This window comes from Quercus lobata, chromosome 8, assembly GCF_001633185.2.
Source record: "Quercus lobata isolate SW786 chromosome 8, ValleyOak3.0 Primary Assembly, whole genome shotgun sequence".
Taxonomy (NCBI): Eukaryota; Viridiplantae; Streptophyta; class Magnoliopsida; order Fagales; family Fagaceae; genus Quercus; species Quercus lobata.
In genome coordinates, this window is record NC_044911.1 from 51,331,426 (window position 1) to 51,348,520 (window position 17,095).

The 17,095-nt window shown below is 37.8% G+C and overlaps 1 protein-coding gene and 1 pseudogene across 1 annotated transcript; both read right to left on the reverse strand.

Annotated features, from left to right (window-relative positions):
* The window catches only part of LOC115954739, a 21,188-nt pseudogene extending 16,149 nt beyond the window's left edge, over positions 1 to 5,039 (reverse strand).
* Positions 5,040 to 10,547: 5,508 nt separating this feature from the next.
* On the reverse strand, positions 10,548 to 13,815 carry LOC115958256 (glyoxylate/hydroxypyruvate reductase HPR3-like). The gene is made up of 2 exons (XM_031076662.1): positions 13,319 to 13,815; positions 10,548 to 11,165 (listed from the first exon to the last, which is right to left on the reverse strand). Exons 1-2 carry the CDS (start codon positions 13,778 to 13,780, stop codon positions 10,641 to 10,643), a joined length of 987 nt encoding a protein of 328 aa, XP_030932522.1. The 5' UTR covers positions 13,781 to 13,815; the 3' UTR covers positions 10,548 to 10,640.
* Positions 13,816 to 17,095: the final 3,280 nt, after the last annotated feature.

Sequence of the window (17,095 nt, forward strand, 5' to 3'; positions counted from 1 at the left end):
ACCAAGGTATTGTATGGTCCTCGGACTCAAACCTATGGGGAATCCAACTACTTGGATGAGAAAACTGAGTTTTGGACAGAACCAAGGTATTGTATGGTCCTCGGACTCAAACCTATGGGGAAACCAACTACTTGGATGAGAAAACTGAGTTTTGGCCAGAATCAAGGTATTGTATGGTCCTCGGACTCAAACCTATGGGGAAACCAACTACTTGGATAGAAAACTGAGTTTTGGACAGAACCAAAGGGTTATTGTATGGTCCTCGGACTCAAACTATTGGGGAAATCCAACTAAAAAAACCTTGGATTGAGAAAACTTAAGTTTTGGACAGCAACCAGGTATTGTATGGTATCTCGGACTCAAACCTATTGGGGAAACCAACTACTTGGATGAGAAAACTGAGTTATTGGAAGAATACAAGGTATTGTATGGTCCTCGGACTCAACCTATTTGGGGAATTCCAACTATTGGATGAGAAATAACGATCGTTTTTGGACAGAATCAAGGTATTGTAGGTCCTCAGACTCCAAACCTATGAGGAAACCCAACTACTTGGATTGAGAAAACGAGTTTTGACAGAACAATGGTATGTTGGTCCTCAGACTAAACCTATGAGGAAAACAACTACTGGATGGAGAAAACTGATTTATGGACAGAACCAAGGTATTGTATGGTCCTCGGACTCAAACCTATGGGGAAACCAACTACTTGGATGAGAAAACTGAGTTTTGGACAGAACCAAGGTATTGTGTGGTCCTCGGACTCAAACCTATGGGGAATCCAACTACTTGGATGAGAAAACTGAGTTTTGGACAGAACCAAGGTATTGTGTGGTCCTCAGACTCAAACCTATGGGGAAACCAACTACTTGGATGAGAAAACTGAGTTTGGAACAAAACCAAGGTATTGTATGGTCCTCGGACTCAAACCTATGGGGAATCCAACTACTTGGATGAGAAAACTGAGTTTTGGACAGAACCAAGGTATTGTATGGTCCTCGGACTCAAACCTATGAGGAAACCAACTACTTGGATGAGAAAACTGAGTTTTTGACAGAACCAAGGTATTGTATGGTCCTCGGACTCAAACCTATGGGGAATCCAACTACTTGGATCAGAAAACTGTGTTTTGGACAGAACCAAGGTATTGTATGGTCCTCGGACTCAAACCTATGGGGAATCCAACTAATTGGATGAGAAAACTTAGTTTTGGACAGAACCAAGGTATTGTATGGTCCTCGGACTTAAACCTTTGGGGAAACCAACTACTTGGATGAGAAAACTGAGTTTTGGACAGAACCAAGGTATTTTATGGTCCTCGGACTCAAGCCTATGGGGAAACCAACTACTTAGATGAGCTCAAACCTGTGGTAAGATCAGCTACTTAATAAAGATTCTAAGTTGCTCATCCTTGGCTCAAATACCATAAAAGGTTAAAGCTATTAAAGCTGTTAAGAGGATGATAAAACACCCTATTACTCAGTAACCTGGAGGGGCTGTTCATTTCCGGGCTATATGTCTTCGTATGATTACCTCCTGCACCGCACATAGCATTCAGTTGTCATCTCGGCTATTTTTGGGTAAGTGTTGTTTTCACAGGTCGGCAGTGTTGTGCCAAGCAACTTTGATTAAATTCATGATAATAAATTTTCCTTAGCAAAAGTTTCTGACCCTAAGTGTCACTAGTTCAAGTCTGCATTATTGTGTCGAACAGCACTCGTAAAGTCCATAACAGCGCCTTTTTCCTTGATAAGGGATTTTGGCCCTAAATCTTGTGCTTTAAGGTCGGCGGTGTTGTGCCAGGCCGACTCAATAAGCTCATCATAATGTCCATTCTTTTTATTCTTAATAGGGGTTTCAGCCCTAAGTATCACTTGTTCGATTCAGTATTATTAAGTCGGATATTTTCTATAAACACAAAACAAGACCTTTTTATGGACTAGAATTTCGGTCCTAGACGTCGGTCAAAGTGTAAAAATAAAAAGAATTTACAAGATTGTATATCTATTCACAGCGTAATCATTTCGGAAATAAAGAGATAGAACATATGAAGTAAAGCAATAACAATTTTTATTGATAAAAAGAGGTATTACAACGTACAAATAAGGGCTTAAACAAGCCTATACAGAAGGTGGATTACAAAAATAATAAAAGAAAAACAACAACAATATAACAAGTAAACAGTCCGATATCCTTTTCTCTCGTCTTCAAAGTCCTTCCGAACTCTGCCCCAGTAGCGCCCATATTGAGAGGAGGACTTTCTTCAGAAGAAGAGGGAGGAGATGAAGAGAAAGAATGAGGAGAAGAAGAGGGAGGAGATGAAAAGAAAGAAGGAGGAGAAGAAGAGGAAGAATGAAAAGCGTCAGGATGGATCTGGCGGTGGAAAGAAGAAGAAAGAGAGGCAAAATGAGGCACCAGTGAACGAAGAGAGGAAGAAGCGGGGGCACTTAGTCCCTGCGTCAGTCCTGACTCCTAACACACTGGTGCCATGTTAGCTATGCTCATAAGAGAGCGGCTGGTACTGATAATGGGTGTTCTCGGCTCAATCACACCGAAAGTTTGACGTGACGAGCCCCTGCTTCGAATTTTGGCTGAAAGGAAGGTGAGACAGATCTTGAATCTCCGCCATCCCTGCCCTGACCGAGCCATTTCGAGTTTTATTAGAACATGGTGTTTTTGGGAGGGGTATGGTTCCTTCATTACTTATTATTGTGGTGAACGTATCACAATTTAATGTATAACTAGCGGGTAAAGTAAACTCTAGAGGAGGCTAAGGATTTCAGATCTCAGAAGGATAAAAAGGGTCTCTGTACAAGACCAATAGCTTCCTACTTTTCTTCTTATATGAAGGGTAAAACGGAAAGTATTTAATTTATCCAGATTTCCAAGAGAATCTGTAAACGAGGATGTACCCATTCCACTTCCCCACATCATCAAACAAACCATCGAATTTAAGTAGTCTCGTAAATAGAAGTCATTAAAGACGCGTTTCGGATAATTAAACGGCGAGAACGCGTTAGGAGTAAATTCAAAAGAATGTCTCATAGACCGGTACATTTCCTGGGTAGATGGAGAACCGCCAACATTAATGAAAGGCTGAATTAAATGAGCCATAATAAAGGTTTGGTATTACCAAAACCCTCCCCTCCAACCAAGAGGTCGGACAGCAGGGTTTTGAGGGGCTATTGTGGGGCCCAACAATTTTTGGGCCAGCTCCATTTATTCGTTGGAGCCCCAAAGGCCCAAGCCGAGGAAAGTTATGGTCCAGGCACGGTAATGCAAGTACAAAATAGCATTGGGATACAGCCGAGGATGATTCAGTCCTCGGCCTATCCAAAGTCTCCTTGGAAGAAAGGGCAAAAATGGTATAGAAATAACTTGGGAAAAAATCTAAAATATTTGTGCCAATAGAAAAGGGTATGCTGGAAAGTGTAACGACTGGGGAAAGCTGCCCTTACTGCCATTCAATATTCTGCACCTGACAGAACCATACTCTCCAACTTTTTCAACCACCCCCAACCACTCCGGGCATGGGCTGATGGGACAAGTATCAGTTTTGGAATGTCGGCCCTACACGTGGACGAAGGATAAAAAAACACAGGCTAGTATAAAAGGAAAAGTAAGTAATTCGTAGAAGGGGCTGAGAAAAATGGCCAAAAACCAGAGCCTCCCAGCCCGCCTCCAGGAGAAAGATTCCAGGGGCGAAGATAACTTAACCATGTATGGATATCACGAAAAACCCACCGCCTGGTGACCAAGGTCTAGCCTTTCAAACCCACGCTCTACAAATGATATTGTTTGGGCCTTTTTACGTGCGAACCCATCACTGTTACGGTTCGTTACGAAATCGTGTCCTTACATTTACCTTTAAAATTTTGATAAAATATTTTACATACAAAAATATACAGAGGCTTCCCTGAGTTCCCTCACCCTATTAGATGGCTAGGTCACTGATCTGGTGAGCTGGGAAGCCAGTGCTGGCAGTTCAGTGGTTAGAGCCACCACTCCGACGACTTGTGTTGAGGGTTTGGTCACAGAGACACTGTTTTTAGCAATCAATGCCAAAGGTTCAATAACCGAAGCCATTGCTCCAGCCACCCGTGTTGGCAATCTAGTGGTCGGAGACACCACTTTAGTGCTTGTCACTAGAGCAATTGTTCCTTTGGTCATCAAACCTCCAACACTAACATATTTGATGGCTGAGCCACCAATTTTGGTGGTTTACTTAAAAAATTTTACTTATCATACTAGGCACTCTTGAAAATATTTTACTAAAAATGTTTTACATGTAACTTTTTTTATATATAAATATTTTACTTTAAAACAAACTAATCATAGTTGATCAGTTAATTGATCAATCACCACACTTCCGAAAGAAGAAAGACAAATAGAGAAACCATAAGACGAGCATATATAGTTTTTTTTTTTTTTTTCATTTACTAGCACTAATAAAGAAGATATATATATATATATATATATAACCAAAAAATATTTTCTAGTAGAAGAAAGAGAAAAAAATTAAGACTAATCATATATAGAGAATTAGAGATCAAATAGAGACAGCGAACACCTTAGAACCGAGAGGATAACTTGTTTTGCTAGCCCAAAGTCCTTGCATAACATATCGATCAGCAGCGGAAATTTTCCTAAGCACGTCAATGAACAATCCAACAGCCAAATCGGCGACGTCGCAAGAAGCCACACTTCCGACATTGGCCACCGCAACTCCCCAGCTGCGACACTCGGACAAGTCAATGTGGTTGAGGCCGGCAGTGGGGGTGACAACAAGGCGCAGTGAGGGAAGGAGGCAGAGGAGGTCAACGTTGATAGGGAAACGGCCACAGCTTAGCATGGTTTGTACGTTACGTGCATGGGCGCTCAAGAATCGGTCTAGTGGGAGTGGTGACTCCATGCTTTCAAGAAATGGAACTTGTGTGAGTATTGGGATTGGTAAAGAGAGAAAGAATCTGGTGGACGAACAACCAAGACTTGTGGGAGATCGAGGTGAATCAGGTGATTATAAATAATTCCATGTGCCATTAATTGGTGGTCTAAAGCTTTGAGTTAGGGAATAAAGAAAAAGAAATAATAAGACGGTGTTTGGTTTAGAGATAACTCAAATTTCAGTTCTCAATATTCATTTCTCATCCCTCTAAACTCTAATCCATTTCTATCTCTATTTTTCTCATAACTCACAAAGGGCATGTGTTTGGTTCTTCAGATGCAAATGAAGATTTGTTCAGAGGAGGAAGTAAAGAAAGAGTAAATGAAAAGTATAAATGGAAAGTCAGATCGGTGAGGTTTGGGTCCGTGGAGTAACGACAGGTTTTTTTTACTTTGGTGTAAACTCTTAGTCAGAAAGCCAACAGCGTAGTAAGAAATTTGCGAGTCATCTTAGAGCACTCACAATAAGGTTGATAAATAGTCATTTTAGCAACCAAAACACCAAAAACACACACTACAGTAAAGAAGCTAAAGCTAAAAAATTTTGAGTGATTGCTACGGTGGGCTGCTATCTCTAGCAGCTCACTGTAGCTGGATGGTATAACAAAAACTATTTTTTTATTCCCCACATGCTCACAAAGCACTTCACACACGCATAGGTTTGTTTTCTCTTTTTTCTTTTTCTTTCTCCTCTGTCACTTCTCCTCTACTTTCTCCTCTCAGCTCCGACCTCCGCCCATGTGAAATCGGATTGTGGACATTGGCGTTAAGGTGGCATCAGCGTGGAGATCGGATTCGTGGGTTTGGGTTGCCTATTTTGTGATTTGTGAGGTGTTGTTGTGCTCGGATTCATGGGTTTGGGTTGGCCGTGCTCTGATGGCTTGATTGTGGCTCGATTGTGGGTCTAATTGTGGCTTGATTGTGGCTCAGTGCTAGTGGGTTTTGGTTGTGTTTGTATCGGTGGTGTTGGTTTTAATGGAGGATTTTGTCTCAATGGTTTATTTCAGCAACAGTAGGTTGCTGGGTTTTGTCTCGGTGGGTCTCAACGGTTTGGGTTTTTTTGCTGGGTTTTTTGTGGTGGGTTGTTGATAACGTGGTTGTCGTTGTGTTGTAATGGTGGAACTTTTTTTTTTTTTTTTTTGCTGTGGGTTGTGCTGCCACGGTGATGGTGGCGGTGGAAGGGCTGTGGTGGCTGGTTGCTTTGAATATTTGTGTAGGAAGTTTTAATTTATTTTAATAAGTTGTTTATATTATTTTAATGAAATGACTGTCAAAATAGAGTCTTTTTTGTTGGGTTTGTGTTGTTAAAATAAATAAAGGCGAAAATACTGTTTTGGTTCCTACATTTTGTGGTCACAATCAATTTGGTCTATACATTTTAAGGTCCCTGTTATTTTCAACTTACAATCAATTTGGTCTCTGCCATTAAATCACTAACGGAAAATGCCTACGTGACAAACCATTAACACAGTTGGCATGTCTAATATTAAAAAATTAAATGAAATACTGATGTGCCTTAATTTCAACAACCAACTCAGCACTTAGTTTGCAAACAAAAGCCAAGTCAATGTTTAAAAATACTTTTCTTTTATTGTACGAATTTCTTTCCTTTCTTTATTTTGGCCTTTAATATTCTTACAATTTTTTTAACCAATCAGAATTTTATTTTTATTTTCTCAATTTTATTTTTCCTTTTACAATTGCTAACCAAATAGAATTTCCTTTTAATTCCCTTCTTGCAATTTCTTGGTAACCGAACACTAATCTAGTCCAAAAATCATAGACCCAGATTTACTACAACCAAATCGTCTAGCACCACAAATCCACTATAGAGCTCAAATGCCACTATGATAGCTTGCAAGTGCATGTTAAAAATACCCATTTTACAACTTTGATCACTCAACACAAACAAACCTAAAGTCAAGCCATTGTAGTGTAATGGAGACCCAAAGACATAGACATAATGAGAAAGATTTGAAAAGCAAACCCACATAGCCATGGAAGTGGAGGGGTCATCGAAGAAGAAGATAGCAACGTAGACTCTGAGCTCAAAAAACTTACCCAATCCCTTTAGCTTTTTGAACCCGACCACAGAATGGTTCACCAACCAGTTGCCTTCACATGGCGTGGAGCTCAAAACCCATATTGAGACCACTGATTGGAGACGTCGGAGAAGTCGTGGTCGATTTGTGTTGAATTTGGGTTTGGAGAAGCTGGGCCTAGTGGATCTAGATTTCGGGTTTTGTATGAATATGGGATTTAGCTTCTTCAGCCATGAATCGAAGAGAACAAAAGATTAATGAGAGAGAGATAAGCTTAGAGATGAGATGAAGGAAAATCAAGAGAAAAGAAAAATGTATGAAGGAAAAACAAGATAAGCTTAGATGGGATGTGGCGTATTATAATTTCCAAGGAAAGGAATTCATACAATAAAAGAAAAAAAAAATAAGCATTGATGTGGGTTTTATTTGCCAACTAAGTTGAGTTGGCTGTTGAAATTAAGACATGCTAGTATTTCATTTAATTTTTTAATATTAGACTTGTCAATTGTGTTAACAGTTTGTTACTTTGGCATTTTTCTGTTAATGTTGACATTTTTCATTAGTGATTTAATGGTAGGAACCAAATTAATTGTAAGTTGAAAATAATAAAGATCAAATTTTTAAAATGTAGAGACCAAATTAATTATGACTCTAAAATATAAGACCAAAATAGTATTTTCATCATAAATAAAATTACCTTTTAAATTATTAAAAGGTATATTATATGACTTCCTGACTGTGAATGCTCTTAATCATTTGTTATTGAAATTTCAATTCAATCAGCTTTTATTAAAAAATAAATAGTTGTCACTTCAATAAGTAATTTTTCTTCCATAAGGAGAAAAAGTCTCTGTCATAATTAAAATTTTTTACCAAGTCTTGTGTTATCATAATTGATTCCCTAGCATTAGTCTTTTTTTCTGGGGGGGCTCAGTTTGCCAATATGATCGATTCCTATATGACTCAAGAGTCAAGACTTAGTGGGGCGGCTACCTTTTACCGTATGTTTGGTTTAAGGGTAGGGAACGGAAGAGAAGAGAAAAAGGGTAGAGGGAAAGGAAAAATGTCGGCTCACGTAATAAGTTTTTAAAAAAAATTAATTTTTTTTTTTTTTTTCTCAAGCTATCTAAATAGCGGATTTTTTTTTTTTTATAGAAAAAAGTAAGTTAATTTTATTGAACTAAATTTGATTGAAATACAACATCTAAATTACTAGGTAGAGCAGCAGAAAAAAATTTAATTTCTCTTTCTTTCTCTCGATCATCTTCATCTCAAACCAAACAGTGTTAATCCTGTGCTTAAATGAACCTTGAGTTGGCATTTTTTTTAAATATATAATATATAAAAATATATATATATATATATTTAAAGTTTTGACGTCTTGCAAAAAAAAAAAAATTTTGAACATCTAAACTTTTTTTTTTAAGTCTAACTAAAATGAGCTTGAATATGACCCTCTTTAACAATCTATTCTTATGGATAAAATTATAATTAATTTATAATTTATTACTAAATTTGTGAGTGGTGTAGCAGAATTTAAATTTGCTTTTAATTATTTATTTGTTAAGTGAGGGGGCTTGGGCTAGTCAATCAATGGATAGCAGATGTTAACATTCAAAGACAATTAAATAATATTTAGATAACGGATGATTCTATAAATAAATAAATAAATAGACAAGGCACGTGGGATAGGGGAGTGATTAAGTGAAGACAAAAGCAAATGCTAACACAATAATTTTTTTAATACAATTACAAAAACCAATAGTTGCTAAAGTTAAATTGAATTATTATTAAAAATTGTAAAGAGTAAAGGCATAAACTAATAGATAAAAGAATTATAAGCAGTAATAATTAAATTTCACTTAGCTTTTACTTTAGAGAACCCAAAAATAAAAATACTAAAAAAATAAAAACTTATATTCATAAAATCATTCAATTAAAATACAACAAGATTCTCAAAAAGAAAAAAAATCAATCAAAATACAACGTTGTATTTTGTTAACAAAGCCTCCGTAACGTTGACTACTAGGCAGGGGCGGAGCCAAGGGGGGGCGAGGGGGGGCAACCCCCCCCCCCCCGACCCTCCTCCCAAGCCTCTTTAGTATAGGATTTCAGGATTACTTCCCCCCAGTGGCGAAGCCACTTAAGGACCGGGCCCCCCAAAAATTTTGAAAAAATTTTAAAATAAAGAAATAGCTTAAAATTTTAGAATGGGATACTCAAATTTTTAAGCTAATCCAGCAAAAATTTAACCCAAAAAATTAAAAATAAACAAACAAACAAAATCCACCATTTGGCCCAATAATCAACCCACGTTCCTCCAAAACCCCTCATTCACCTTTTATAAATTCCAAATTTGCAACACATATAAACTCAAAAAAAAAAAAAAAAAAAAAAAGTTTACTGTGTACTGCCCCAATTGCGCCGCTTGCCATGGCCAGTTAACCACGCCGCCAGTGTTCTTGCTGGGAGTCTGTAACGCCACTCCTCGACGACAACACCAATACACCTCTTTCTCTCTTGCTACTTTGTCGTTTGTTTGCTCAATACTGCTGTTATATTTGGTAATAACTGCTCAACATTGCTGTGAAGCAATTCGCTTTGACCGACTAGTAAACTTCTAGATCGAGTAATGAAGTGCTGTACAGCTGTACAACATTTCACATATAATACTTTTAACTTTCTTTATTTTTTATTATTATAATAAGATATATTAGTTTTGTTCTGATGATTTAATGTTCTTTACACAGTACCCTACAATTAATAATAATAATAATAATAATAATAAGGTGGTTTATATTAGAATATTAGATTATCTATTTATATCTGATAATAGTAGGAGGACAAATAATTATTTAATTGTTTGATTTGATCTAATTGGACTTAAATAGTAATTTGCACTTCATTGTTCACACTTTTTTTTTTAACAAAAATTATTGTATAAATCTTCAAAATTTCATACCTATTAATCAATTTTTTATCCTAAATGCTAAAACATTAGATGTAACTCCTTAAAAAAGCTCTAAAATGTAAAAAGGTAAGTTCAAACTTAAGTACAAATAATTTAGTACAGTGAAAAAAATGTAGGCACAAGTTTACTTAATAGTTTATGAAATAAAGTAATTTATTTTTTGTCACAATTTGGGCCAAATTAACTTGAGTTTTTTGCATTTTGAGCCAATGTAGGCTGAACTAACATAGACTTAACCCATTAATACAATATAGGCATAACTAACTTGCCCCCCCCTAAGAAAATTTCCTGACTCCGCCACTGCTACTAGGCCTTTTTTTTTTTTTTTTTTTTTGTATGACTTGGCCTCTTAGTAATCATCCATTTCATCTCTCCCTTCCTATGTTTTTTTATGATGTTAATGGCCCGGTTCTCCTTAGGCTTCTGCCTCCTTCGAGCCCCCTTTAATAAAATTAAAATCTCACATACTTGCCGAACAAAATAAATATATTTACAAAGCCAACTAGCAACAAAAACATCTAAAAAAATGCCTACTATAGATAGGCTACAATGAAACGTAATTATTTAAGTGTATACACCCTGTATTGTACATTACATAAATATCACTTATTTTATAATTTAAATGTGAACATCATAAAAATGTGGACACTATAGCCATTGTATGTGAGAATAATTACTGATTATTTAATTATCCATGACTTGAGAGAGTAAGGGTTTGTTCAAGAAGAATGCTTCCAAATTCCCTACCGCAAGTTCACGCATACTTGCGCGAGTCTCATGAGTAAATGCAGCTCTATGTGGCGTCAGTACAACATTATCCAAGGCAAAGAGCTCTTTAGGAACATTAGGCTCGTTCTCAAACACATCCAAACCAGCACCTCCTATATCGCCTTGCACCAAACACTGCACCATTTCCTTCTCATCAATAATGGCTCCTCGCCCAACATTGATGATGACTCCCTCTTTTCCCAATGCCAATAAGACGTCCTTGTTAATTAGGTGGTGGGTTTGATCACTTAAACCACAGCAAATGACAAGGGCATCGCTGTTAGTTGCAAGTTCAAAAACACTGGAATAGAAAGGGTATGAAAATGACGGTTTCTGCTTTCTTGAGTTGTACGAGATACTGCAGCCAAAAGCCTCAAGCCTTGTAGCAACTTCTTGGCCAATGCTTCCTAGTCCAATAATCCCAATTCGCTTGCCTTTTAACTGTAATCATCAGCGCATTTATTCTTGCATTAGTCTATATATAACAATAAACGGAAAGGTGATTGACATTATACCATGCACATCCCCTTTTGGAAATGTTTTAGTGAATAAGTTTATACAACAAATAATAACTTGAATAATTTATAAAAAAACATAGAATAAAAAAGAATTTTAGAATGATCTCACAATACTATAGAATTACGTTGTGAAAGTATTGTCTTTAAAGGTTGATTCGTGCCACCCAAAATAAAACTCAATGCGACTCTTACTCTTGGCCAGACAATCCTCTAGAATTAGGCTATAGCGTCAATCTTTATGATGGACGTACTTCCACTTATGGAGGTTCAAGAACAACCTTCTACTATTGCCTTTCCTTTTTTTTTTTTTTTTTTTTCCTTTATATATATATATATATATATAAATAAATAATATTGCATTTCCTTGAAACAAATAAAACTATAGAAAAATATGCGAGAGAGAAGATAATATAAATTGTATATTTGGAAAATATAAAATAAAACAAATGACTTATAGGAAAGAGTGTTGTAATATAGGCTATCCATAACAACAATGGTCTATAGTTATTGGTTCCTAATAACCCATAAAGTCTCAACCGTTACTTTAACTATAATTGCGCAATGACTATTTTATCTTATTGCCTAATAGCTAGAAAATAAATAATAATAAAAGTGTTTGGAATACATTCCCACACCAACATCCCTAACACTGGCATGTTACAAGTGGAAATCATAAGAAATGATGGTTTCCAATGTGATCTTTTCATGATTTGTTTGTATTATAGACATAATAAGAAATAAAATATAGTCCTTCTATCAGATTAATTGCAGTACTAGCCTCTTCAACTACATTAAAAGAGAGTTTAGAGGGTGTTATTATTTTTCTACATTAAAAGAGAGTTTAGAGGGTGTTATTATTTTTTATAAAAATAAAATTTCTATTGTCAGTAATTCTATTTTAAGTATAAAATGTGTGAATTACATTTAACTCAATATCATAAAGTCTCTTGTTAATTGAATAAGATATTTAACTTTCAAAATTCACTAACACCAAAAATTTATAGGTATTTTCAAAGTTCAAAACCTATGACTTTTATACCAAACAACATGCCACCACTTATCTTTAGACAGTCCCATTGGTCACTTCACTCACTTTCGAGTTAGTTAACAAATGCTTAGTTACTTTATTAATTACAAGTTCCATGCATTCAAATATGAACAGTTAATAAATTAAAGAACAGCTTGTGTTTTGAGATTAGCTTCTTGACCTCTCCTATTTTTCAAAGGGTCGTTGAGACCCCTGAAGTTCCAAGATAGGGGGGGTTGGAGTGAAAAGCCTACAAGTGTTTTTGTGTTCTTCAACCTGCTTTGACCTAGCACTTTTTCGGCTTAAGTGATAAATGGCTAAAAGAAAAAAAAAACCCCCCGCCGCCACCCCCCCCCCCCCCCCCCAAAAAAAAAAAGTCCCATGAACATGTTTTTGTTTACTTTATTTCTTTATTTTATTTATTTATTTATTTATTTATTTGTAAAATTCGTTCTTATATTTGATAAAATTTTGGATCATTTTTGTTTTGAAAACTTCATTGATTTCATTGTGGTTTTTTTTTTTTTTTTGAAAATGAAATTTTTAATAATTTCATACCAAATATGCATGAAAATAGCTAAAATTTACTCTAAGAAATATCATTACCAAGTTATAGCTTTTTTTAAGAGAAAAAAAAGTTATTTTTTGATATTTTTGTACATATTTAATATCAAACTAACTAGACAACTATTATATATTTATAAAAGTTTTCAAAATGACTATATATCTAATATCAAACAAACTCTGCATATGTATACACACGTGTGTTTATATATATATCACTAATACAAATAGAGAAACCCTTGCACATGTAATGTATACACACGTGTGTTTATATATATATATATATATATATATATATATATCACTAATACAAATAGAGAAACCCTTGCACACGTAAAGCACTACGAATTAGATAGATGTCTTAAGCCATCGAATCAAGTTCGAATTTAATTTTTGCCATATCACTAAAGCTGGAGAAATCATAAAACGAGCATCAAAATTGTGACATCTTAAAATATAGAGATCAAATAGAGACAAATGAACACCTTAGAACCGAGAGGAATAGGATAACTTGTTTTGCTAGCCCAAAGCCCTTGCTTAACATATCGATCAGCAACTGAAATTTTCCTAAGCACGTCAATGAGCAATCCAACAGCCAAATCGGCGACGTCGCAAGAAGCCACGCTCCCGGCATTGGCCACCGCAACTCCCCGGCGGCGACACTCGGACAAGTCAATGTGGTTGAGGCCGGTACTGGGGGTGACAACAAGGCGCAGTGAGGGAAGGTGGCAGAGGAGGTCAGCTTTGATAGGGGAAATGCCAGAGCTTAGCATGGCTTGCACATTACGTGCGTGGGTGCTCAAGAATTGGTCTAGTGGGAGTGGTGACTCCCATGCTTTCAAGAAATGGAACTTGTGTGAGTATTGTGATTGGTAAACAGAAAAAGATTCCGGTGGATGAACAACCAAGACTTGTGGGAGGTGACTATGAATAATTCCATGAGCCATTGGCGGTTTAGAGCTTTGAGATAGGAAAGAATGAAAAGAAGAATCGGAAATAAAAAGTACGTGTTTTTTTATTTCTTCTTTTCATTGGAAATAAAAAGTACGTGTTCTTTCTGAGCTACATAATTGCACTACAACGACGTTTTTGTCCTTTTTTTTTTTGTTTTTTCCGAATTTCTTTTCAATCTTTTTTTTTTTTTTTTTAGAAATTGTCGGTGGTGGATAATAAATAGTAGAGTTGTAAAAGTATACCATTTTAAGAAATTTTTTATGAAAAAAAAAAACTAATTTGACAATTTTTTTCAATTTTTTATATAAAGTTTCATAAAATAAATGATTAACCGGACCCAAAATAATATAATAGGTTTATATCTCCATCATTCACAACTCTCTCTATAGCGAATTATTACAAAAGTTGTAATATTTTTTGTGACATTAGCATTTTTCCTAATTTTTCTTCCATAAGAGGATAAAGGGTCGCTGTTATAATTATAATTATTTTACCAAGTGTTGTCTCATCACAATATATAGCTTCTACTTTCTTCATTTTTAATAATTAAAATAAAAATATAAAATGAATAATGTAAGGACTCAATTCGTAACGACCCCAAGGTAATATTGGGCTCGTACGTAAATGGCCCAAACAATATAATTTGTAGAGTGTGGGTTTAAAATGTTAGGCTTTGGTCACCGGACAGTGGTTTGGGTGGCTCTGGTCAGTGAATCTCGTCCGAAGAGTTTGTGGAGTTTTGCGCTCTCATTATCCTTCTTTTTTCTAGGACTGCATGGTTTGGGAGACGGATTGTCCCCCCCTTTTGGCACATCAGCCTTTTCGTTATATAGACCTTCTCAGTCGATCCTGACCTTCCATCCGTTGATCAGGCAGGTACCTACTCGAGTACCTGTCCTATCAGTCGCTTCACCCTACTTTTTGTTAGTTGCACTGACTGAAATCACACTGTTCAGGAGTCTTTTCCCATTAATATGGTTAGTACGTTTGTGGGCGCATTCAATGCGGAGATGACGTCTTCTCCTTGAACCATTTACACTCTTTATTCCCGTATGAGTTCCATTCTGCTCGCCTTCTTTTCTGAAGGCGCTCTGGAGGTTGCCTTTGACGATATACTGATCTTTCTTTTGAAGTCCTAGGAAGCCGAGGATAAGGCTATCCTCAGCTGCGTCTATGGGCCATTTGGTCTTTCACTATTTGTCCTCGGCAACCCCTATCCTCGGCACGGGCCCTAGGTCCTAATGGGAAGTGGGCCGAGTTGTGAGTTCTCTGGTCCCACAATAGCCCTTCAAAATCTTGCTGTCCAGCTCCTTGGACGGATAGGAGGGTTTTGATGACATCAGGCTTCTGTCAAGGCTTGTCAATCCTTGTCACCTATCGGTTCCCGAGACTCTTCATCTGCCCGAGACACGTTCTGGGAGCCTTTGGAAGGTGAAACATGTCTTCATTAAATGCGGGCGGCTCTGTGCTCTCCACGTTCAACGGTGCGATAATGATCTAACGATGGAGAATCCTTTGCCTTTATGGGTGGGAAAATTTGGGCAGTTACTTTCGATGGGAGGTATAAATGATTTTTGGAACCGGTTCGTTTCTTCACTTTCGCACTTAAGAGTTCTAGCGCATATTTCCTGGGTTCATCCAATCTTTCATCCAAATCCGAGTCTATCTTCAGCACAAAAAGCCTGTCCGAGGCACCCTTTCTCTTTTCTGTAAGTTCTCTGCCTTTACTAATTCGTGTTTTTTCTTTTCTGGGTTTATTTTTCTCTGGTTCCTCTACTTCTCCTATCATCCACTGAGTTTGTTTAGTAGCTCTTAGAGATAGTTAAATTGAGAAAATTGAGAAAATTGGTTGATACTGAAGAGGCGATGGAAAAGTTCATCGCCGACTATAAGATTCCCCCTAGCGTTAGTTTGAGGCACTGTAAGATGGGGGAGTGGCATCTTCTAAGAAGGACGGGCGAGGTAGTAATCCCTATTCTCGCCTTCGTAGAGGGGGGGTATGAGAATTCCCATAGGGCCGATAATGAAGAATTACCTTAGGTATTTCCGATTGGCTGCCACCCAGTGCGCTGCCAATATGTTTAGGATTCTGGGTTGTGTGGACGCCTTAAACGAAAAAATGGAGCTAAGACTAACCCATCATGACGTGAACTGGTGCTATAATCTCCAAAAATTAGAAGGCAAAACCTACTACGTGAAGACGAGAGATGAAAGGGTTTGGCTGATTCAGTACCTCCCCAACTCTAACAAAGGGTTGAACAAGGACTTCCTTATCGTATCTGGGGAATGGCATGATGGCGTTCCATGCCCAATGGTGGAGGGAGAACCAAGTGCGGTATAGAGAGCAGAAGAGTGCCAATCCTTTGCGCCATTTCGATTTGATATAGTTCGGTTACTAACCATGTACACTTTTTTCTTTTGTTTGCAGATCCGAACGCCTTTCATTGACACTTTCATCTGGTTAACCAGGCAGACTTGGAGACTGTTCTACAAGCGGCCGTTTTTGTAAACGACTAGGATGGTCAAGTTAGAGTCGCCCACAAAATTTTAGGGTACGATCCCCTTTAGAAGTTATTTGCCGACGCGAAGCACATGATTAGCGCTAACCGTCCTTGGCTTCCGAAAATTACCGTAGTCGAGTAAGGGTTTTTGATCTCCGAAAGATCTCTTGTCCCAGAGGGCATCCCATTGGTGGAGTCATCCCCCTCTTCCCAAGCAGCGGAGGACGAAGTTGAGTTAGGTCTGTCCGAGGAGGAATTTGAGGCTTTTAACCAAGCCGACTCATCCGAGGATCCCTCCAGTGACCTGGGTGACCCAGCCTTGTCTGAAGCGGAATTGGCATCAGTGGGAACATCCTTCCGAGCCAAAATGGGTCTGAAGAGAAGGCCCCCGACCAGCTTACTCGACCTCATCGAGGGTCAACCGAGGAAGGATGCACAGGGCAAACCACAGTCCAGTGTTCCAACTCCCCCGCCTCAGCCTCAACCCATCCAAACTAGGTCCTCTTCTACCAAGTCCCAGCCACAATCTCCTCGTCCCCAACTTCTTTCCCCTTCTCAATCAGTTCTGCCTCCTCGGTCGGAGCCCTTCGACTCAAAGAGAAAGAGGAGTCTCAAGGGGAAGGAACCCATGGAAGGGGGAAAGTCCCGATCTTCTCAAGAGAGGGATGAGGCCCCACGAGCCCAGAAACAGCTAAAGATTGGGCACCAAAGCAAGGGGAAAGGGATTGAGGCCCAATCTGCGCCGAGTGCTTGGCTTCTCGCCCCCATGCTCCACGGGGAGCCATTGCTGGAAACCGCATCCATGAG